The sequence below is a fragment of the Stylophora pistillata genome, chromosome 3 (genome assembly GCF_964205215.1).
Source record: "Stylophora pistillata chromosome 3, jaStyPist1.2, whole genome shotgun sequence".
NCBI lineage: Eukaryota > Metazoa > Cnidaria > Anthozoa > Scleractinia > Pocilloporidae > Stylophora > Stylophora pistillata.
This window is the reverse complement of record NC_142521.1, coordinates 47418465-47442715: the sequence shown is the minus strand read 5'-3', so window position 1 is coordinate 47442715 and position 24251 is coordinate 47418465. Positions and strand designations below refer to the sequence as shown.

The 24251-nt window shown below is 39.1% G+C and overlaps 2 protein-coding genes across 5 annotated transcripts in view; both read left to right on the top strand.

Moving 5' to 3' along the window:
• Window positions 1-30: 30 nt before the first annotated feature.
• On the top strand, window positions 31-7303 carry LOC111345438 (MOB kinase activator 3B). The gene is made up of 9 exons (XM_022952716.2): window positions 31-203; window positions 396-461; window positions 589-673; window positions 2998-3091; window positions 3425-3488; window positions 3838-3907; window positions 4942-5057; window positions 5735-5821; window positions 6629-7303. The coding sequence occupies exons 1-9, from the start codon at window positions 129-131 to the stop codon at window positions 6656-6658; spliced, it is 687 nt and encodes a 228-aa protein (XP_022808451.1). The 5' UTR covers window positions 31-128; the 3' UTR covers window positions 6659-7303.
• Window positions 7304-8836: 1533 nt separating this feature from the next.
• LOC111345436 (dynamin-binding protein) overlaps window positions 8837-24251 on the top strand; it is a 17238-nt gene continuing 1823 nt past the window's right edge. Inside the window, exons 1-23 of one of the 4 annotated variants that reach the window (XM_022952713.2) lie at window positions 8837-8919; window positions 8985-9060; window positions 11264-13284; window positions 14064-14160; window positions 14325-14407; window positions 14752-14793; window positions 15264-15366; window positions 15949-16028; window positions 16681-16819; window positions 17267-17430; window positions 17735-17858; window positions 18069-18160; window positions 18457-18512; window positions 18826-18919; window positions 19481-19586; window positions 19700-19830; window positions 20238-20342; window positions 20717-20848; window positions 20996-21157; window positions 21345-21527; window positions 22097-22276; window positions 23223-23390; window positions 24125-24251. The exon at window positions 24125-24251 is cut by the window's right edge and continues 1823 nt beyond it. In XM_022952713.2, coding sequence (XP_022808448.2) covers window positions 11287-13284; window positions 14064-14160; window positions 14325-14407; window positions 14752-14793; window positions 15264-15366; window positions 15949-16028; window positions 16681-16819; window positions 17267-17430; window positions 17735-17858; window positions 18069-18160; window positions 18457-18512; window positions 18826-18919; window positions 19481-19586; window positions 19700-19830; window positions 20238-20342; window positions 20717-20848; window positions 20996-21157; window positions 21345-21527; window positions 22097-22276; window positions 23223-23390; window positions 24125-24251 — 4366 coding nt within the window. In that variant the 5' untranslated portion in view covers window positions 8837-8919; window positions 8985-9060; window positions 11264-11286. Of the gene's footprint in view, window positions 9061-11263; window positions 13285-14063; window positions 14161-14324; window positions 14408-14751; window positions 14794-15263; window positions 15367-15948; window positions 16029-16680; window positions 16820-17266; window positions 17431-17734; window positions 17859-18068; window positions 18161-18456; window positions 18513-18825; window positions 18920-19480; window positions 19587-19699; window positions 19831-20237; window positions 20343-20716; window positions 20849-20995; window positions 21158-21344; window positions 21528-22096; window positions 22277-23222; window positions 23391-24124 lie in introns of those variants that run through there. The other 3 variants (XM_022952714.2, XM_022952715.2, XM_088754063.1) reach the window with 3 other exon arrangements.

Sequence of the window (24251 nt, the reverse complement as noted above, 5' to 3'; positions counted from 1 at the left end):
TCTAGAACGCTGGCTCATATTTTTATTTTATTTAGATGACGAGTTATGAAATTCGATCGATAACTGATTCGAGTTTGCCTTTATATGGTAAAAAGTAAAATATTATATAGTGAAGGGACTTCCGCTGGATGAGAAAAGTAAAAGGATTTCATCCCCCCTCCATGGCGGCCAAGGGTCTTTCTCACTTTTTTCAGAAGGATAAGGTACTTTTGATGTTTACAATATCTTCTGTCATTTCAGCTGAGTCGAAAGTTCGTCAAATTGTGTTGGTTTCCGCCTCCTTGATATTACAAGTGTTTATTTTGCTTCTTTGTGACGATTTTACAGTAATTTTTGTGAATCGGACTCTTTTCGGGCTCATACAACAGTTTTATCAATTTCGTTTTATCTCTTAGACCTTCCGTCCTAAAAGAAAGATTGAAGAGGGAACATTACGGTATGAACTTCATAAACAATCCAAGGTTCGTTGATATTGAAACTAGCACAAGATATACTATCTAGTTTACTCGGCCGTCATGTCTATTTTGGACCTTCGAAAATGCTGAAGCTGTGGCATTCTGGCTAATGAATCATCTTTGCATTTGAAAGGCTTCATTGCACTCCGGAATCAACTTGAAAGAATGCGTGAAACTCCCAGATGATGAAGATTCGAACGACTGGGTTGCTGTTCACAGTAAGTTTATAATTATCGAGTTACGGGCTTTATCAAACCTTCACATCTTGTTTAAACAATCCTCCTAAGATAATGCAGTTCATTAAAGATAATTCTTTTACATGTTAACTTTATCTTAGGATATCAAACTTAATCTGAATGCGGATGTACATGTACAGTTGAGGTTGATGTTAACTCAGTGAAACTTACTCGACTTTTAAATTAGCACATTTGGATACAGCAATTTTCTTTTCACTTTTGAACAAAATCTCTTCTTCTTCTTCACTAAACTTAATTTATTTCTTCTTTGATCATTGTTCTTCGTGTAGAATGTAACATGGTAGGTACATGTAATTGGTTTTTTCTTTCAATGCTTTTACTGGACATAGCTGCACAATTAAAAACTGTAACAAGAGGCAGGATCAAGTATAATGATGGTTGATTATTGCGGGTCATAGTTATAGGCATGTTTGAACACTTATGTTGGGGATTACCACAAATAACACACATTATTAAAAACTAGATCATTGGATAATGCAATTCAAGACTTTTTATTGGCTTAGCCATTATGGTATATCAGCCAATATACCATAATCTACAAATATGGTAAGCGTACGTGTCAGCTTAAAATTAAAAGGGAGCTAAAAATTTAATAAAATTTAATAATTTAATTCAACGTTTTTAATAAAACAATTATTCCACGAGCGCTTGTTGGATATGAGATGATTATAGCCAACTCGGCGCTACGCGCCTCGTTGGCTATCTATCATCTCATATCCAACGCGCGCTCGTGGAATAATTGTTAATTATCATGCAATGTCAGTGTGCTCAAATTGGGCTTGTTGGTGATTGTTTTTCATTTTTGATCCTGGTTCGGATAGTGCAGTGTAGCTTCCTTTGTCAGCAACTATCATAAAAAAAAGAAGAGAGCCAAAATTTAGATATTATTTGGATGACAATGAAACAAAAACAAAGGAAGAAAGATATATACATGTAGTCCGAGAGAAAGCACTGAAATTATGGTTACTGTAAGAGAAAGTGCTTTCAGTAAGATTTGAAATAGGTGGCTACCTCAATACAGCACCCGCCAGAGAGTGACTTGAGTATGACTTGAGCGTGGTGACTGCGACTAATGAGCATGGTGAAATTTACCCGGCGACTCACAACAGAATACCCGCCGGAGCTCCAACGGGTGCCAGGTTTTATTGAAAGCACTGAGAGATGGCATCCAAGTGTTTAATTCAAGAAGACCAATTGTTTACACTGAGAGGTGATAGTCCAGTTAGGAAAAAGAGAAGAAAAACATCTAAATTGCAAGCTGCAAAAAGAAGAGAAGAGACAAATTGCTGTTTAGCTGTATATTAGCATATTGCATGATTTCAGCCAACTGTTATGACTGTCATAATCTACTGTGACTGTAGAACGTTTGATGCAGAACATGATAATAGAATGTAAAGAATAAGAATGAAGGTAAGTTTTGAGCTTAGTAAAGAAACGTAGAAAGATGTTTTTCCTCTAGTCACAAGTATGGGACAAAGAACAAATTCTGAGTCCCCATGAGGAATCAAACCTCAGAGCTTTGGAATCTGTGCTCTGATTCAACATTGCCAATCTTAGCAGTATGCAATAAGAGTTTCATCTATGAACTTTGTAATGGGCCTTGCTCACCATATTCTCTGTAGCTCAGTGGTATGAGCATTGAGGCATGGAATCCAAAAGTCTGAGACTCAATTTCTTATGGGGACTCAGTGGTTTGAGCATCGAGGCATGGAATCCGAAAGTCTGAGGCTCGATTCTTCATGGGGACTCAGTGGTTTGAGCAGCGAGGCATGGAATCCGAAGGTTTGAGGCTCGATTCCTCATGGGGACTCAGTGGTTGGAGCATCGAGGCATGGAATCCAAAAGTCTGAGGATCGATCCCTCCTCAGTGGTTTGAGCATCAAGGCATGGAATCTGAAGGTCTGAGGCTCGATTCCTCATGGGGTCTCAGTGTGGTATGAACATCAAGGCATGGAATCCGAAGGTCTGAGGCTCGACTCGTCATGAGGACTCAGTGTGGTATGAGCATCGAGGCATGGAATCCGAAGGTCTGAGGCTTGATTTCTCATGGAGACTCAGTGGTATGAGCATCAAGGCATGGAATCTGAAGGTCTGAGGCTCGATTCCTCATGGGGACTCAGAATTTTTTCTATGTCCTATGTTCGTAACTAGACAAATAAAACATCTTTCTACATGATTATAGAATATTCATTTGGTGAATTATAATTTGGAATGACAAACTATCATCAATTATGATCACTGATTACCATTTGATTATGGCATAATGTTCTTTTCTTTTCTTACAGTTGTGGATTTCTTTAATCGAATCAACTTGATTTATGGAGCAATTGCCGAAGTCTGCACTGATGAGAGCTGTCCAACCATGTCTGGTGGTAAAAGGTCAGGCTCAAAGTGCAGTTTGCTTTGTGACTATGTGTACTGTATATAATATATAAAAAAACCCTGGTGTGCTAAGGTCTTCTTTAAAATTTAATGGAATTATTATTTAGTTCAAGATCTGATTGTTAATTCTTCCCTCTAGCAGCTTCACATTTTCTCATAAATAAAATTAGTCACAAGGATTTAGTGTTAGATCAAAATAACAACTTCAACCTGATAAATGTAAATATTCTTATCACCTGTTTACTGGACACTGCACGGATGTTATGGGAGAAGTTACATGTCAATATCATCTGGAAGTTGAAGGATTAACAAAATCTTGTTTTCTTCCAGGTATGAGTATCATTGGTGTGATGGAGACAAATATAAAAAACCAACTTCAGTTCCAGCACAGGAGGTATATGACCCCCATTACATTGTATTTACTGAAATTTGAGCAGAAGGCTGACCAACAACCAGGAGGAAGAGCCAATTGAAAACAATAGGTTCCAATAGTAAAAATGCGCCATCAATTGAAATTTAGGTGTTGTGTTGGCGAAGTATCAGGTTTAGCCCTTTAGCATCCTAAAATAATATGTAGAGAGCTTGCACACTTATGTAAGGTTGTACAGGTTTATTGCTGTATGAAATCCTATGCCCTATAAAAACTTTAATTTTCAAGTCTAACATTGATGAGAAGTTTCTATACATGTTCACATGTGGTTGACTGTGTTGTAAATTTCTTTTTTTTTGGTGTTTTTGTTCAGTATATCTCCTTGCTAATGGACTGGGTGGAGAGCCAAATTAACAATGAGGATATATTCCCAATCGATAAAGGTACAGTTAATGTATGTTGTGATTTCTGATGCCAAGTTTAATCAGGAAAAGTAATAGCACAAGAACAGTGTAAAGTAGTAACAATTATCCACTGAAGTGGAGGTGAATAGTGGTGGATATTTACCAAATATCTACCACTTTCTCCAACACTGAGATGAATTATTGTTTTGGTATATACCACACAGATGCCAAAAAATAAATGTATACATTTTATTATACCTGTCATGATATTGCCTACACAGAAGGCACTGTTTCCAGCCAGGGGTCATCATAAATTAGAAGTAGTACCTAGGCCACTGCATAAAAAAATAAGCTTTTCATCATCATTCGATTGTGGTGTGTTTGTGTTTAGTTTTGTTCTTCTTGCTTGGCACTGGAAAGCATGTGTGATCTTACAATCTACCCCTCCTGCTCTTGACTGAGAAGTACAATAAGACAAAAAAAAATTGATAGTTAGGAATTAAACTCTTGATATGCAATTTTGTCTCTTTGGCTTCTCAGAGGTAAATAGTAGTTGCTATTCACTTCTGAACTAGCTAATTAGCATGTGCCAAAAGCATTATGCTTGTGTGAAATATACTAATATGAGATATTTATGGAGGTAGCATGGCCGAGTGGTCAGCATGTCGGACTCGCAATCCGTCGTTCCTGAGTCTGAGTCCTGCCCTGATCACTACTTGGATTTGTTTCACGGTAGCTCCGAGTTCAAATCCTCGGCCATGCTTGTCATATAGCCAACTGGTTTGCCTCTGGCCAGTTGGGATTCTTAACAATGTTATGTTTAATTTGAATTATTTGTTTACAGCCCACGAATGAAATGTAAACTACTGGGTTACCAGTAATTGTGTTAGCTACCAAAGTTAATTTTTTTTTTTTTTAATATTTCTTACACCTGAATCAAAAACAACTTTTGATTATAAAAAATTTATGAGCTTTAGAAAATTTATTCGATTTGTGGCACATGGGAGTGAAAAATATGATTTGCATAAGATAGACAAAACTGCATCTTATTTCCAATGTTGTGATAATTTCAGATGTTCCATTTCCAAAATCATTTCTTCCAACTGCCAAGAAGATCCTTACAAGACTCTTCAGGGTGTTTGTTCATGTTTACATCCATCACTTTGACAAAGTACAATCCTTAGGAGCTGTAAGTACAATAAGTAATCTCATTGCACAACAAATACAAGAAAACTGCATTGAAGGTATATAGTACATTCCATGAGACATGAAACCCAAATATGTGGGTTTGTCCTTAATCCCCCAGCTATAGCTGTTAGTTCCCCAGTCTTTCTTTCTGTCTCTATCTTCTCCTTTCTTGTTTTCTGTTTTTCTTTTTTCTGTTTCATAACCCCATCCATTTTTCCTCCTTCCTTTGCTCTTTCTTTGTTCATATCTTGTATTTCATTTCCATCCTCTATCTGATTCTCCTTTCTTAACTTTATATGAGCATGTGAGTGTATTTCATGGTCATCCTGCACTCATTTCTAAGCAAGTAATAATTTAGTAATGGTGATGATATCAGCCACATCGTCAAGTGTAATTAATCAACGAACCAAATTCTCCAATTGAGCATTAGTAGTTAAAATTCAAATGGAATGGGGGTTTACCAGTTGGAATGGGGGTTTACCAGTTGCCAGTTTTACAAAGCACCACCCAGGAGTTAAACTGAAGGTAGTGACTGTGAAAAAAATCTGCCAAGTACATGTAGAAAGGCAGAGTACTGGAACCAAGAACCTCCAGATGACATGTCCAGTACCCTAGTTGCCTACTTTACTATGTTCACCAGGATGCTAAGTGGGCTTGGTTATCAATGTCTTCTTTCAGGAGGCTCATGTAAACCAGTGCTACAAACATTTTTATTATTTTGTCACCGAGCTTAACCTAGTGGACAGAAAAGAGTTGGAGCCTTTGGTGAGTGCACTCTGATTGATGGTGATTTGTAGCTTCCAATTGGCACCTTAGGGTAGTGGGAATGACTCCCAACTAGCACTCTAGGGGATTGGGATGACTCTCAACTAGCACCTAAGGGCAGTGGGGATGACTCTCAACTAGCACCTAAGGGCAGTGGGGATGACTCTCAACTAGCACCTAAGGGCAGTGGGGATGACTCTCAACTAGCACCTAAGGGCAGTGGGGATGACTCTCAACTAGCACCTAAGGGCAGTGGGGATGACTCTCAACTAGCACCTAAGGGCAGTGGGGATGACTCTCAACTAGCACCTAAGGGCAGTGGGGATGACTCTCAACTAGCACCTAAGGGCAGTGGGGATGACTCTCAACTAGCACCTAAGGGCAGTGGGGATGACTCTCAACTAGCACCTAAGGGCAGTGGGGATGACTCTCAACTAGCACCTAAGGGCAGTGGGGATGACTCTCAACTAGCACCTCAAGGGAGTGGGATGACTCTCAACTAGCACCTTGGGGGAGTGGGATGACTCTCAACTTGTCCTAGGGGGAGTGGGATGACATTCAACAAGCACCTCGGGGGAGTGGGATGACTCTCAACTAGCACCTAGGGAGAGTGGGATTGCTCTCAACTAGCACCTGGGGGAGTAGGATGACTCTCAAATGGCACCTTAGGGGAGTGGAATGACTCTCAATGAGCACCTCAGGGGAGAGGTCTGCGAATGTGCAACAGCGTTTCACGACTGAGATGTTTGACTCTCACATGGCGTTCAGTGGTCTTTATTTTTTTGTTTGTATTTTTTTTGTTTGCAGAAAGCAATGACTCAGAAACTGTGTTCTTGACATGAAGGAATATATTTGAGACCATTATTTGTAGTTTGTAAATAGATTACACTTTTCTAAAGTCGCAATGATAATCCTCCACTGTGAAGTATTTAGCCTGTTCCGGGCGTTAAATTAGTACAACGGAGCGAAATTGTAAGCGGCGCAATAGTAACGGACGAGCGAAAGGGAGGCCTGGGTCGATTCGCGACCTGACCCAGACCTCCGTCGTTTTTTCACTCCTTCGCTGCAATATCGCGTCGTTGACCATCACGCTTCGTTTAACTAACTGAATGACTGCAAAAAGCTATGAAATATTTAATGAAGTCAAAATCACGCTTTCATATAAAGATTAGCCTTGAATATGCATGCATATTTTCATTGATTGAAAATTATATCATCTTCTATTGATGGAGACATTTTTACAAATTTGATAATCAGTTGTTTATAAGAAAATCTGGATTAACCATTACGGAGAAACGGCATTAAGCATTAAAAGAAGATTTACTTGTTACTTCCAGGTGGAAAAAGTTTGGTATATCAGCATACGTTGATTCTTTAGGAAAGATGGATAAAAGTAAAGAGCTATTTTCTGTTTTTGTACTTTCATCAAATGTCGAACTTTCTCAAAGGTGATTCGCCCAATAAAACCGTACTCTACCTCCACTGATTGTTTTAGATTACTGGGTATTGTATTAAAGTTTTTTAAACGTCGCACTCTGAAATCGGGCACTACGATACTAGTGCATTCGAAGAATCCTGTTTACATTAGACTACGAGCCGAGAGTGCGTGCTGTTACAATACTAGTAGGGACTTTAAGCAAACCCCGACGGCTACGGCAACGAGAACATGGAAAAACAATAGATCTACTTGGCAGAACAATAGCCCAGCACGTGGGTATTAAAACTTTGTACATTTCTTAGCCGTTCTTTGCAAAACAACAACGGGAAATCACCAAAATTTGCGTCGTCTGCGAAGCGAAACCGCGGCGGCAAATTATTTTAATTTACATTTGAAACTCCACGCTACTTTTATGCGTTATGTTAAGTTTGAGTTCTGGCGCCCTATGAGACGGTAAACACATGCAGCCATTTTCGAAATTCTAACTAAAAGTTTAAACTCATTTTTTAATCGACGTCTTCCGTGGCGTTGCCGTCCTGACTGCTTAAAGTCCCTTCGTTTACGGCAAAGTCCTTAGCGCGAGTCAAAACAAAAACTAAGAAAAATGAAAATGATGTTAGCGTGCCTTGTGGAACTCTAAGGCGCTCTATTCCCAGAGTTCCACGCGGTGCGCTAGCGTTAAAGGATGGCCGTATTTACGATCTAATTGGGTTTGCAGCAGCGTTTATTGTCAGACTAAAGATGGACTGCAAAAGCTTTAGCAGTTGGGTTAGACTAGGATTACTAAGTACCTCTTGCAGCCCAGGAAAGTTGTATTTCACCTTTTAAGGGAATAAATGAAAGAAATGCAGTTGAGCTCCCAGTGTTATGCGTTATCAATGACGCATCACAAGTTGCATGTGGATCATGCGCCCGCAGGCTCCAAAACAGATGTCTGCTCTTACACAGTTTAGTTCGTCAGAGCAAAGACTAGAGTAGGTCCCCCAAAGCAGCTCACCATTCCGCGCTTGGTACCACCAGCAGTTTTTCTTGCAAGCCGCTTAACCAAATCCCTACAGGATAAATCCAAGCTACGGTTTACCTTTTGTCAATTTTTTTACTGATAGCTTCATTACCTTGATCAGGATCCATAACGGCGTCCCGCAACTTAAAAGCATTCGTGTCCTCTTGAGTAAGCGAATTACAGAGTAATACAGATTCAAACCGGGGAAAACACATCCCAGCGAAGAAATTTGCTGATGAACTGTAAAGAAAAATTCACACGAATTCACAATGATCCTGACTACAGAGGCAACCTGAGTCCCATCGACATGCTCTAAGAAAGAGCAATACCTGAAGTACCACAAAGTCCATTTCACGATGCAAAGAATCCTCGAAGGAGAGTGGAGTTCGTACGTGGAATAGTTATTGAAATTTCAGTTTGGTATACGAGAGGATTTTAATAACCAAAAACAAATCAGCATACATTCTCTATTATTTCCACCAGATCTTCCTCTTGTTGTTTGAAGTGTGCGAGGATGTCCCTTTTTACAGGGGGAGACTGGGAAAGATTCGCATTGATTGCTGGTATTGCGAGCAACCTGGGTAAGAGAAATTTGTAAACTGACCAGAAATGAGTGTTTTTCTCAAAGTGCCAAAACATAACACTGGAGAGGCGAAGGTATGCGTTCAAAAATGAAACTTTTGGCCTCTTTGGCTCATTTTAACCGTATTTTGGCTTCATAGAATTCCTAGGTATGGTTCTGTACAAGCTTCTCCTTATCCAGTGACGGGGATGTCTTCTGTTTAGTGGACTTGCAAGGTACGACGAACGTGAAAAATAGATTACTCGAGTTAATTGGGTTTCGTTAGATAAGATTTCTCGCAGCTTATTCGTCTCTAAAGGGTCAATTGCGCTTCTTGATCTATGCTGACATATAGAGATAACTCTTCTATACAAGTTAAACTAAGATACGCTTGAAAATTTTGCCTATTGCATCTGTTCTCGCACAGACAAGGATAGCTTCACCCGGCAAATTAGAGATCGAAATCAAAAGAATGATCTGTATTTGCGAAAAGTAATAAGCGACGATTTTTTACAGTAATGTCTAATCCCCAGCAGTCTGGGGTGACCTCTCGCTTTCCACTATGGTGAAATTAAATTATATACGTGCTTGCCATAGCCAAGAAATAATTAAAATTCATTCTTACCTCAAGTTCTTCGCTACAATAATTGTTGTATGATGGACGATCCTCGCAGTAGATAGCGCTATTTGAGCAATAGCGAAATTCAGACCTGAAAAAAATCAGGCCTGTACGGGACTCGAACCACTGACCTCTGCGATACTAGTGCAGCGCTCTAACCAATTGAGCTAACAAGCCAACTGAGAGCAGGCCGTTAAGTTGATTCGTAAGGAACCCGTGAAAGTGATAAATGAGATAGAATAAATATATGAAAATCATATATTTTGAACTGCGGTATTTGACGTATGATGGACGATCCTCGCAGTAGATAGCGCTATTTGAGCAATAGCGAAATTCAGACCTGAAAAAAATCAGGCCTGTACGGGACTCGAACCACTGACCTCTGCGATACTAGTGCAGCGCTCTAACCAATTGAGCTAACAAGCCAACTGAGAGCAGGCCGTTAAGTTGATTCGTAAGGAACCCGTGAAAGTGATAAATGAGATAGAATAAATATATGAAAATCATATATTTTGAACTGCGGTATTTGACGTATGATGGACGATCCTCGAACCACTGACCCACCTGACCTCGAGTCCCGTACAGGCCTGATTTTTTTCAGGTCTGAATTTCGCTATTGCTCAAATAGCGCTATCTACTGCGAGGATCGTCCATCATACGTCAAATACCGCAGTTCAAAATATATGATTTTCATATATTTATTCTATCTCAATAATTGTTGTGCTTACGTAGTTGAACAGGAAACCGGTATTCGTTTGACCAAGCGATTGAGATGCTTAACCGAGAGCAAGATAAATCATGTTTGGAGTATAGTCATGGCGGTGGAATTAGTAAGGGTAATCAAAACAATTTCGTGGTACGCTAAATGTTATACAGACTCCTTCAAATTGATGCATTATATACATGTTTTTAATGACGATTGATATCGTCATGCGATAATGAACTTGTGGTTTGTTAAGAAATGGCAATGTTATACACATGATTTACACGTACTTAGGTTATGTTGGTGTAGGATTTGCGATTTTCAAATTCCAAGCTATTGTTGGATGTAACTTACACTTAACAGGTGTTCAAATTAAACAAATGATAATTAATATTTGCAAATTACGTGACAATACTGTCACAACAAGTGCTGTGATTGTAGAAGCAAAGTAGAGAAAAGTGTGAACAGGGCTCAGTTTTGTGTAAGCTCACAACTTTATTAGATAGGGAATAAGGGATTATGGGAGGGTGCAACAACAACAAAAATGGAAATTATGCTGCAAAGGAAAATTATGAGGCATATGACAAACTTAATTGATCATATTTGACCTGGTTTTAGAGAAGTAAAGTGTGTTAAATACTGCTTGACAAAAAGTATGAGCTTACAGCTGTGTAGGGTCAGAATGTAAAATCAGCTATACTACTGAATTGCTAAATTTTGTCCAAAAAGGAAAGACATATATTTTGGTTAGAAAGAATGAAATAACTTTTTTGACATTATTTGGAACTTAGTGCGATTTTCGGCTGATTTCACCTCGTGCCTTAAAAATGGTGAAAGTGCTTCCTTGATTGATCGTTGTGATTATAATTTATTGACTCATAACCTTAATTCTAATATTTTAGCTTGAAAGGCTTTTTTGTGATTAAATCACCTTAAAGTAATTTCAAGGTGATTTTAGCCTTAAAAGATGCTCTGAAGTTCTCTCTTATATTGGAGACTAGCAAGGGCTATTTTCCTCTTTCTATACAGTTACAGTACATGCATGTGTTGGGGTTATATTTCCCATGATTTCTTGATTGATAATAAAATCTTATTCATTATTGTGACTTCTTCACAGAGCGTGGTTATGTGTCCCTATCCATGGAAGGCACTCTTGCAAGGGCTTTATACTCTTTCCAGGCAGAAAATCCTGGTGAACTCTCTGTTCCACAAGGAGGCATCATAAGAATTACTCAATACATTAATAAGCACTGGTTGGAAGCCAGTTATAAGGGAGAAACTGGTTGGTTTCCTGTTACCTATACAGAAAGATTAGAAAATGGATTAAAGGATAAAAGAGAACACAAACATGCACCATCAAGGCAGCATATAGGCAATGAACTCAATGATATTTTAGCCAAGCAGAGCAGTCCTGATAGATCTGTGGTGGAGACTGCTTTTGCATTTTGCGCTCGAAATGACAGTGAGCTTACCTTTCCGAGTGATGCTCTAATAGAGGTTATTAAAGATGTTGATGAAGACTGGATGGAAGGCTCGTTCAATGGAAGGATTGGGCTCTTCCCAAAGAGTTACATCAAATCTTTTGAGAGGCCATGTGCCCGTGCAGTGTACCCATTCGTTGGGGAAAGTGCAGGGGAATTAACATTTCGTGAAGGTGACCATATCTTTCTTCGTAAACGTTTGAATTCACAATGGATGGAAGGAGAAATCAATGGAATTGTTGGTCTTTTTCCTTCAAGCTTTGTTGCTGTTGAAGTTGACTTACCACCAGAGCAAAATACCTTTGAAAATGAACTCTTTTCATTTGTGGATTCATATTCCAAACCCAGAGACCAAAGCAGTGCAATCATTCCTAATGTTGAATGGAAGCGTGGAATGAAAGGAAAGGCAATGTTTCATTTTACTGCATTGTATTCAGGAGATCTTGAGTTGAATAAAGGAGATGTTGTGACTGTTCTTGACATTGACGACGATAACTGGATAGAGGGCCAGCTGGATAATGGAATTTGTGGTGCTTGCCCTGCTGCATATCTAGAACCTATTTATGACATAAGCACTGAGTTTTCAGATAGGAAACTTCAAAGGAGGACACAAAGACTTGCATCTGATGAAAGTTTCTCTGCTTTATTTGACAACTTGGTGTCTGATGCAAGTTATTTTAGTGCATCGCACAAGGGTCAACAAGGGAACAGTTCTGTTGAATCCTCCCCAGGAAAGGATAGAAAATCTTACAATTATCTTTTAGATTCATCTTTCACTTTGGATCCAACTCCCACACTTCTACCATCTAACCTACCTACCTCTAAATATACTTCTGAAACTATGCAAATAGATAAACCTATATTCAAATCAAGGCCAGCAATTGGAACCAAACCAACCCAAAGTTATTCAGTGAAATACTTAGGTGGTGAAAGCCGACAAGAACCCTCCACAAGCAAAAGTCACCAAACTGTGGTTAGTTCTGTAGTTACTTTGCCATCACATGGAAGAGTTACAATGTCAAATGCAAAAGAGAGGGCTGAATATTTTTCCTCAGAGACTGTAACTTCACATAAGCATTCTCAGTTTCATCCTTCAAGTTATCAAAATTCACCCAGAACTTGGCCTGATAAACGAAGTGGTAATAGTGGACATATGTCACTTGAAAGTACAAGCGGTGATTTTGATGATGAATTTGATTTGCTGTCAGGGAACTGCACTTCACTACCTTCACCACTTTTGCCCTTGCCTCAAAGAGGATTGGAGGATAGAAACAATGAATCAAGTGCATCAGATGATTCTCCAATCACACCCAGACGACCAGCACCCCCTCCCCCAAAACGAAATAGTAGTCATAAAATTCACATGCGTAGTAGCACACTACCAGCTCACAATTCAAAGGGACTTACTCAAGGTCACTTAAATGGGAAGGGCTCAATGTTAAAAGGAAAAGATCATCAGCACCAGTTGGATTTGAAATACATCAAACAGAATGGAAAGCCACACAATATTCAGTCTGCATTGGAAAGTTCAAGACATGCTGGTGTGACCCTAGGAGAATCTTCCAAGTCGAGGCTGGAAGATAAATCAAAACCCCTAGCTAAGCCACATTCTGTGTATTGGAAAGACATGGTGGACAGTGGTGATGTAAGAGAGAAAGTAATTAAGTTTGGGTAGCTAGATATTTTCAACTTAAGTTAGGTAGAACTATTATAAGAGACAACAGACTCCCAACAGCATGATGCACATCTGGGGGCTTATCTTACATGACCAAAGTCACAAGTCTCTTCCTTTGACAAGCATGAAACCAACCTTGTTCCCAGGGTCTCTCATCTTTCTGCCCCCTGGAGTGAGAGAAGAGAACCTGTACAGCCATCTCTCGTTCCAGGGGGTGGGAAGATGAGAGACCCTGGGAATGAGTTTGGCATGAAACACCAACATCTGCCAGGTGAATTCTTGCTCATGAACCAAGTGGTCCAATGCGCTCTAGCTAATGCAGGATTACACTGTATTACCTATGGTAGGAGTTTTGCTTCTCCCTCTTTGGTATAACATGCTGGCGTGTGTTAGCTGCTCCCATAGTATTTTCTCAAGATTTGTTGACAGTATGTCTGCCTAATACCCATCTATACTGCTAATTAGAGAGAGGTTTAATAAATGTTGTGTGAGAGGCAGTTGTCTTTCCCAAACTAACAACAAATTGACCCCGGTAAGAGCTTGAACTCTGACCCCTGATTAAATGCTGCTTATCATGCTGTGAAATATTGGGCCATGCAGGTCTAATACCACTCAAGTATTCCTGAAATAATAGGTGCACGCCAGGTTTGTAAAGCTGTGTTTCCAACTTCAGAAATGAAGAAGAGGAAAGAACTGAATGATCAATAATATTGCTGTATTATTTTGTATAATGCTGTTTAACTGTTTTCTTTGATATTCAGGGTCAGCAGAATCTGAGACGTTCAAACAGTCTGGAACAGTTAAACCAGAAGAAGTTCAGCAGCTTTACACAAAGTGATCAACAGTCTGTAAACAAAGGTTTGTGGGAAATTAATTGTTTTTAGATAGCTATACAGGTTTTTTTGTTTATTGACCTGTTCAAAAAGTGTCTCAAGGAATGTATTTTCAATGGTGTTCTTATATCAGCTGATGGATTGCAGTGCATGATCATGTAGTTATTACAAAATAGTGCATTCTTTTAGGTGGCAGTCCAACAGATGAAATGGATGTTCCAGGCCTAACAGCACTGCAGGAAAGGATTGCAGAAGCAGAAGAGAATCTGAAGGTAAAGTAAAGACAATAGAATGGTGCAAATTGAAGTAGAAAAGAAGCACTGATAAAGCTTATAAATTTGATGAACTGGCACAACAACAAACAAGACTTAGGTATGTGATGGCATGTTTTGAAATTTATCATGTAAAGAAGCAGCTGTAAATTTGGAGAGTATAGTATTTAAATACCTAAAAAGAGCTCGTTAGGATGTTACAGTAACTGTTATAGTTTCATTGCTGTCCTCCCAAACATGTCAAATGAGCTTCAAAGTAAAGTAAATTCAGTTTGTCACATGCTTACATTGTTATTAAATTTAATTCCTTGTGTTGAATTGAATCGTTTTTTGTTTGTCAACAGAAAGAAATGAAAGTTTACACTGGTTTTAAAACAATTTCTCAGGTACAGATCTTTTCTTTATATTTATTTTGATTTTGATAACCTGTTCCAGGCATTTTGTTAATTGCATCATATAGCACTGTTAAGATTCACAGAGTAGCTTGAAGAAAAGCAAGTCTTTCCTTTTTCCAATACTTCTTGTCCAACTTATAGTGTGTATTAACTCTATTCCTTGAACAGTCTATGATTTTGGGAGAACACTTAACGTTTACTGTACTCAATTACAACATGATAATAAATGGTAACACTGGGTCTTAAAGCAGTGTGTCATGGGTTCTAATCTTTCTTAAAGTTAGTTCATTGTCTAGTTTTAAAGGCAGTCTATTCAGGTTCAATTATTTGTTGACTGACTTTTGCTATTATGGCTTGTGAAACTCTGCAGAGTAACTTGTAAGCATGATATATTAAGCCCTATACTGTATGGTTACCTGTATGAACGTGTGAAATGTTCCATTTTTACCTTGTATCTTTAGCTTGTCATGACTGACCCTGTAAAGCAGAGGGAAATGGAGGCTAAGGTTTCACAGAGCCAGCAAAAGATAACCGAATGGGAGGAAGAACTAAAACATCTCCAAGGTTTGAATATCATTTTGAAAAATCCTAGTTTTTATATTTTACAGAATACAGCAAGAACATAATTATACTTAATGAGGGAGTTTCAAAGTCCTAATTATTTTAACCCTGAACTTCCATTATAAGTGTTCTTTGTGAAAAAAAAAAAAGCAAAACAGTAACAGAGAACAAAACAAAAACAAAAAATGGACAGCAGCAGGTTGTTGTCTTGATCTTACACCAAATTCTCTTTAATTCTCTTTAATTATCACAAAGAAATGTATCAGCATCCGAAAGAGAAAATTGCTTTAGATCAGTTCTTAGGTGGTACAGATTCAAAGTGAAATCTGAAGCTGCACATGTATGCCACTGGAAAGTTAAAGCCAATACACAAAGTCGAGTGGAGGTGATTGAATGACAAGTGGTGGTTAAAATATGACACGGTTTTGAGAACTGTGAAATTGTATTATTGAGTAGGTTATACATTGTATGATTAAGCGTTCTAACGTCTTTGAAAAGCATAAATGGAAATAAATGTCGAGTAACTGTTGGCATGTGCACGAGTTTACAAGGTCTGTATTCGCAACGTGTGATGTTCCCTTTCAGATGAGCAGGTGTTTTTGATGGAGTCACACCGGAAGAAAATGCTGAAGGTTAAAATAGGAGACTTGGAAGCTGACCTAGATGTGGGTAGTAATTGGAATTGTAATGTTGGCCAGTAACATTCCATATTTTAGTTCTCTATGCACAGGTTGGATGATTTTGGTTTTATCAACTTAGTTGATAAAGTAAATTGGCCACCGTAAAGAGTTTCAAAGCTGAAGTTTCGATTGTTTCTTCAGAAACTTACTCCATCTTCCATCTGTTTACGTTCGATGACCAAGCTCATACTTGCCATTTTTTCTTCTTTATTCTCACGCGGGACACTCTGACATACATATTTAACTGATCCTAGATGAAGGAGGCTTGTCACATACCAACTTATATGTTGTAACTGAGTGACATGATTATTATTGGAAAAAGGCTGTTGTGCTGCGTCTCTGGGAAAGTGAAACAATTGGTTTGTTATCAACTATGAGTTGATAACAATAGATCAGCCAGACTACCATTAGCAGTCCCTGCTTTTCGACTATCGCTCGATTAAGAAATAATCAGTGAAAGAAAAGAATTGACGTTAAATCAATCAAATAAAATCCAACTTTATCTACCGAGGATAGCACGAAACAGTTACAATACTAATGAACTTATAAACTTGTGACCCTCCTACATTGGGTGTGCCGTAATAATTTTTCAACGCCTTTCTTTTTAGTAAATGTTTTTATATCCTGAAATTTTCAGAAACAAATCCGGAGTCAGAGAAGTCTTGAAATGTTACTTGGTGTAGTAGAAGAGAATAGAAAGAAGGAGGTTATGGAAAATCTTGAAGTTTGTGCCCAGCTTGTGGACAAGATTAGAACAAAAATCACTGAATTAGAAGGTATTGTTTGGCTTAATTCCGCAAACCATAAAACGAGGCTGAAAGCGTGGCTTTCGTTTGGATTACGATGACCACCAGATAAGGTTCTTTAGTAAGCTACATGTAACCTTCCTCAGCAATCTGAATACAGTGGCAATCAAACAGGTCGATATGAGAAGGAAAAAACTCACAATACCATGCAAGAGTGTATGAAATTGAAATTCGGTACTCCTTACTATTCGGATCTACAGACGAAAACTGGAGAAATCTCGGAGAAGTTTTACTTTGGCAGACTTTTAATTAATTTTGGAAGCATCTGTTGGGTCCATAACGAAAACTTTGTACGTAGGACGTGATATTCGAGGAAACCACACGGGACTTGTTTTGAATACACATGCAAAGGAACGATGCGAATTTGAGGCTTTTTCTTAAAAGGGGTAAATGATGATATTTGTTATTCCACAACAGCTTCCTTGTACAGTCTAACAGAAAAGCCAGCAGCATCAAGTCAAAAGCACATGGCAGAGCAGAGGCAGCGAGTTGTGACTGAACTTATTAATACAGAGAAGGATTACTGTAGTGACCTTGAGCTTTGTGTGAATTATTTTCTTCGTGAGCTACAATACTCTCAGGTTAGTTCCGGTTGCATGTACAAATAAGAAGTCATATTCCTCAAAGCATAGTTAGGGCCTTCATTATCAGCGCCTCAAGACGCGCGTTTCTCTACCCGCGGGAAGATTGGAGACGAGTCGGGGAGAGGTTTGCTAGGGGTCTGGTATTCATTATTAGCGTTAGACCCTAGGACCTCTTACACAGTTGTGTTGCTCAAGACCTGGCATACTTTCCTACCAAATAATCCACACTCTCCGAAAGAAGCAAAGGAGAAGGTTTTGTAGCTCAGAAATAATTTTGTATGCTGTGATTTGTTTTCCACAGGTGAAGGATCTCGACTGCGAAGGATTGTTTGGTAATATCGAGAGTGTCCTGAAAACCTCACAGAAACTTCTAGCCAGCTTAGAAAACGCTGTCGATAATACGAAAGGAAATGATCAAGAACTTGGTAATGTGCTTATTGTGTGTCCGTGGATGCTAGTTTTACAATGGTTTGGCCAGTTCCAGGCGTTCTGTTTGTAAAAAGGAGCAAACGGTGCAATAGTAGCGGAAAAGTGAAAGAGCGAGGGAGGCTTGGGTCGGGGTGTTCATTTTAGCAACTAAAGTCAATTTAAATGTGATGATCAAGTAGTTAAGAGTTACTTCTCCATCTCCATAGGAAAGTGCTTTGTGGATATTGCTGACGAAATGAAGGAGGTTTACGCTGTGTATTGTAGAAATCACGATGATGCTATCTCGCTCGTGGAAAAGGTAAAACTGTGCATCATATAAAGCTGGTTTTCACTGGCGACGGACTTCTTGTCTTTGTTGAGAGAGTGCTTCCGAGCCAGTGAACATACAAAATTAAAGACGCAAGCGGAGCCGTAAGCTTAAAGGAATCTTAGTCGGGCGAATTGGAACAGGTTCAATTTTTCCGATTACTTGCATAACCCGATGCTTATAATCCAGTGAAAACTAGACTGCATATTGTTGAGTTCCTGGCGTAAAGCACAATTATAGCTTATCGTAATATGATAGACTAATACCTTTTATAATTGCGTTTGCAGTATGAAGAAATACCAGATATACAAGATGCCTTTACAAAGTGTCTGGACAAAATTAGGTAATGAAAAGGGTATTTGAAGAACAAGAAACTCTTGATCAGAGTTATCCTCAAGGAGAGATCGTATGACGCAACATAGACCGAGGAGTTGGTCACCTACTCTTTCACAGTGGCAGATTTAATCGGCAGCGAATTGAACGCAGGGCGGCCAATTGTGCTCGGTTGATAAATTCCACTTGTTGATGATAATAACAAGGAAATCTCAACCGCCGATAGTTTAATTTCCCTGGGGAATGATTTAGAACGTTTTACTTCATATTGGATGCGTTGTTATCCTCTTCTAATCTTTTGTATTCTTGCTTGCTCTTGTTAGGGAACACACGCGATGTTGGAACTTGTCATCGTTTCTGATTAAGCCGGTCCAGAGAGTTCTCAAGTATCCGCTCTTATTGAATGAGTTGCTTAAGGTACTCTGAGTACCCCTCCCTAAACTGCTGAACTTCGAGATCTCCGACACTCTCCCCACCCTTTCAGTTTGTTGAAAAGGGTTGATAGGGGGTGGTGTTAAGATTTCGGTTTAAATATAGGCAGCGCAGAGCACATGGGAAGGGGACTGTAGCAGTAAAACACTTTTTCAGGAGGGCAAAGCTTATCACCTTTCGGTGAGATAATAATACGTTAGATAATTGTCTTCGCAAAACATTCAGCTCCTTTGTCTTTTCTTAAATCGTCTCATTAGGATCCAGCTGAGCGAAATGATGTATTTTGGGATTTTTTTGTGAACTTCTGTCGACTTGTGCATTTTCACGGCCTCACTGGACATTGTAATGAATTCAAAGATGAATGCTTGTGCCAACAAACTGCAGAATGGACATTCTGGGAAATTTCAGAGGGTGTATGCGCCTAGCTTGGTTCGTGATGAGCCCCAACCCACTTCCCCGGTTGCAAAATGCCTTGACACGTTTCCTCGATGTAGTTCAACTGCGCCGTCGAATTCTGTTAAATTAATTTTTCTTGTTTTCCAACAGTACACGGCTGAAATCCACCGAGACAAGTACAACTTGATAAAGGCGATATCAGTCATGACTGATGTGGCGAACGCCATCAATGAATTTAAACGGAGAAAAGATCTTGGTAAGTTTGCTTGGTGTAACTGTCTTCATTTTTTTGAATTTTTAGTGGTAAAAGTTTCTTTTTTTGTCCAGAAGTAAAAGCACGTAAGAATTTTTCTTTCCATTTGCGAATAGTTGTCAAGTACAAGAAAGTAGAGGACAGTGGTTTAACAAATATGATACAAAAACTCAACTGGCATTCAGTTGTGAAGAAAGGATCCAGGTTTAATCAGAGACTAACACAGCTCACAGGACTTGTGTCACAGGTATTTGATGGAAGAGATGATCTAATTGGTCAATAGGCTAATTGGTGGATGTAACAGGTTTTTAGGGGGAAAAAAGGTGTTTCTCTATCTGGTGGAACTTTTCATTGTTGTCACAAATCAAACCTCGCCCAGATAACAACTAGACAAACTACACTAACAAAAAATACAAACAGAAGTTTTCCCTGGTAATTGGTTCTCCTTTACGGTAATTTTCATATATATTATCTATTTTTGAACCGCCGTAAACCCACAGCTCTCTTTCGCACCACGTACTGAAAACTGCTATTTTTCAATCAATTACATAGGTTGGTCTTAATACACACGTTGTAGCTATTACAAGTGTATGAATTTTTATCGATACAGGAGGACTTTTGCTTACCTTTTTTTTTTATTCGTTACCTTTGTAGACTGTCGACGAAAAGTTCATTGAAGAAGAGAAAAGATTTCGTATAATGGAGAAAACAGTGAAAACGATGTCGAAGAACATTTCTGTTTACCTGGAGGATTTTAAGGTCATTTAATGTAATAAGCTGTAACCATAATAGTTAGAAACTTTTCGCCGTGAAAAGAGTGGTTGTCTAGGTAGGGAAAGGTCATTCGGAATTAATGTTTAGCCGGTTTGATATCTGCTTATCTTCAAAGATCAAGGACGCAATATAATTCTGTAAAAAAAGTTGCCGTTCAAATAAGCCAAGTGCAGTGCACGCGCTTTTTTCCCGCCAAATTGGTGTCGCGACCCAAATTTTCCACCAAATTTTCCGCTGTCGTTTATTGCTGCCAACATTTTGTGCTCAATGATACTAACAGTTAGCATTTTTACGGGCGTTTTAAAGAATTATTCTTAGCAGGCTTGAACTTCACATTAGAATGCTTCATCTGTTTGTAGGAAGCTATGGATTGCCACAAGTTGTCAGGGCAGAATGTCAGTGACTTTTATCGAGAAGCTTCGACGTGCTCTGAAGTTTCTACTTTTCTGAGAATACAAAAGAAAATTGGTGAAACTGTTCTTACAAGATTCGTAAGTGTATTTTGTTGTTTAAAGCACGATGTTGTTTATTTCATGTACAAAACAAAGTCTGAGTTTCTATGAGGATTCGAACATCCACATCTTATTAATGAGCCTGTAAATGAACCAGATTTATTAATAAAATTTATTCCTCAACAGATGGACAGTGTTCAAACGGAGGTTCTATCTCCACTCAATACCTTACTCAACTTGTTCCAAGGCCCCCAGCGTTTAATCCAGAAACGAAACGACAAATGCTTGGACTACGACCACAAGTCAAACAAGATTGACAAGATTAAAGACAGGGAAAAGTTGAAAGCGGTGAGTTGTAAAATGAGGTGAAAGATGGTAGACTTGGCTGCGGTTTCGGCCGGATAACGACTCCTTTTGAGAGAGGAATAATTCACTGAGAATGATAATAATTCAGAATCTTTAGATCAAGATGGTTGAGGTTTATACTTCAGTAAAGGATGCTGTGTGATTTCCGTCGGACTTAAATCTTTTGTAGGCCAAAGAAGAGCTGGAACTTGCCAAGAAAAACTACGAGGCTTTGAACACTCAACTGTTGGAAGAGATTCCTGGATTTACCGAAAAGTGTATGGCTTTAGTTCTAGACTGTCTGGAAAACTTTGCTTTAGCACAAAAGAAACTGTACAGTGAAGTGCACGAAGACTACGACCAACTCTTACAGGTACTGCAATTTCACATGGATGCAAACGTCTTAAATCAAGTCAAGCCAAGTGAACATTTTTGTGCCGTATATGGCACTTTTCTACGGCCTACACTGGGTGTTGCTCAGCGGTAGTCTTGAGCATTGACCCGTGTCGAAGGGTCTTTTCTACCCAGAAACTATTAATATACTACTAACTACTACCTGAGAGTGATTGACATCTAATTTCTCCTCACGCTTTCACCCCCTGGATCACTTGTGAAGGTCAATGAGAATGAAGGAAATGGTCGTCAACTAAAGAAGCTCTTGATTGTTAAACAAATTCTCCCTGACAGCACCTTAGGAAATGTGTAGAGAACAGTATGGAGAATATGCACACTGATGTTAGGTTGTAAAAGGTTTAACACATTCTTGATTTTGGTGTTGACTTTGCTGTCTATTTGAAGGAAGGGAAACAGAGAAAAATATACATTTCTGGTCAGAGGTTACAAAACTGAATTCAAATTGCGTGGCGAATCAAGCAACGTTGGTCGATTCTAAAACAGTTTCTTAGGTCAGACATTTTGTTTATGAACGTTTTCCTTTTATAGCTTCCAGTTGTGCAGGAATTGGAAGAGGACGTTATCGAGCATCATAACAAGAGATCGATGGAAGTTATGGAACAGTTCTCAGAGCTCAGCTTTATACCTTGTAGTTTTGTGGCAAAAGACAGTTCTCGAAAGAAGAGGAGATCAACAGTGAAAAGCCCAAATATGCCATCCAACCAGCCTGTAAGTTTTTTGTTTAGGTAAAACCTATTGTTCAGCTTTGGGCTAGGTCGTTACACTATTCTACGCATTATAGAACGGATCAGTGATTGAGATGCAATGAATATATGAAGTTCATATATATATATATTTTTTTCTATATTCATATATTCATTGCATCTCATTTATCACTTTCACGGGTTTATTACGAATCAACTTAACGGCCTGCTCCCAGTTGGCTTGTTAGCTCAATTGGTAGAGCGCTGCAGTAGTATCGCAGAGGTCAGTGGTTCGAGTCCCGTACAGGCCTGATTTTTTTCAGGTCTGATTTTCGCTATTGCATAAATAGCGCTATCTACTGCGAGGATCGCACATCACACGGATCAGTGATTATTTATCCCCTGAGCGGGGAAGGGGCGGTCGGTTGGAAGATTTTGGTTGTGTCACGATAGAATTAACCAGAGGCTCTGTAATATTCTTATAACACCCCCCCCCCTCCCCACACTTCCCGTCCCCCCATCATTGGCAGTTAACTGACTAGCAATTTTTAGTAGTCTCCCCTTTATGTTCTGTTGGCGACGACTGATCCCCTTCTGACCCTCTTCTGATCCCCCTCCCCCCTTGGGTGATAATTAATGACCGGTCCCCAACCGCTGATCAACTGATCTCGATTAGTGTGTAGTTCCGTTGACGATTTTTAAAGTTTTTTTTTTCATGTACGACAGTGTTACTTGTAGATGTATTTGTACAACGTAACCTTGAAACGAGTAGGTCTAATATTTTTATCTCGACTCTGATTTGTGTGAAAGTGTCATTTTTATACTGTTCGGATTCTATCCTTGTGTTCAATAATTATTTTGAAATTGATGTATTGTTAGTCCACTAGTAGAGAATTTGAAGGTCACAAGTAACGCAGGTTATCGAAATTACCCAGCGTTTTTAGTTAATTTTTTGTATCCTGTCTATCCAGGATACGGTAGAAGATGATATCGGAAACAAGACTAGTCTTTTAGATTTTACACCTAACGAAGAGGGTGGGGAGGTAGGGGTGGCCAAGAGAGAGGAACCAACATCCTCTTCTCCTAGGATTCGACAACCACGACCAGCACCTCGAAGACTCAGTAGCATAACACAACCTGTAAGTCACTATTTATTTATAGAATAAACTGACTACTATTTTGGAGTTGAAAATAACATTTAAGTACGTTAGCGAAGTTTGTGTGACGATTTCACGATTTCTTTAAGTGTCTGGAGGTTTCACCCCATTGCAAGCTCTCCTCCCACCACCTCTTACAAGTTCGCTCGCAAAATCTTTCAACTCGTTTCCTTACGGCAAAAGGTATTCTGTTCAACGTGTTCTGTTGGAATAAGCAGAAAACGAACTGATAGAATTGGGGGCGAACTCACTTTACTTCAGGGGCGAACTCGCAAAGATGGTAGGGGAAACTTGCAGTGGGGCATAACCTCCATAAACCATTTCTTAATCAGGAGATAAAGTGGGCTGGTTACATTAGTTGAAAGCTAGATGAATTTTTGTGAGTAGCTGTTTGATTATTCATTACCATCGATCAACTTCATGCGCAACATTTGAATTTCTCATTGACTCTTGGTGGAGTAAATTTGCAGGCGTAAGAGCCATGTAGCACGAAGTATACCTCTTATATGTGTTAGGTGTCAAAAAAAAAAAAGCAAGAACTGAGACGATCTGAATGGTAAAGCCTATTAAAAATATTTATATATTTTTTAGTTTATATTTGAAGGAAAACGAGCGCCTCGCGTGCACGTGAAAGTGATTGCGAGACGCATTCAAGAGACGAGCGTAAATGTTTGGCCAGAGAGAAAAGATGGAATTGTTTCTTCTTCTTTTCCTAGGAGTCCAAAGATAATGATATCTCACGTTTAGAAGGAAAATCTCCCGGAGATGGCAAACTCTACGTTGTCGAATACAATTTCGTAGCCCAAAGTGTAGGGGAGTTGTCGGTATCCGAGGGAGATATCG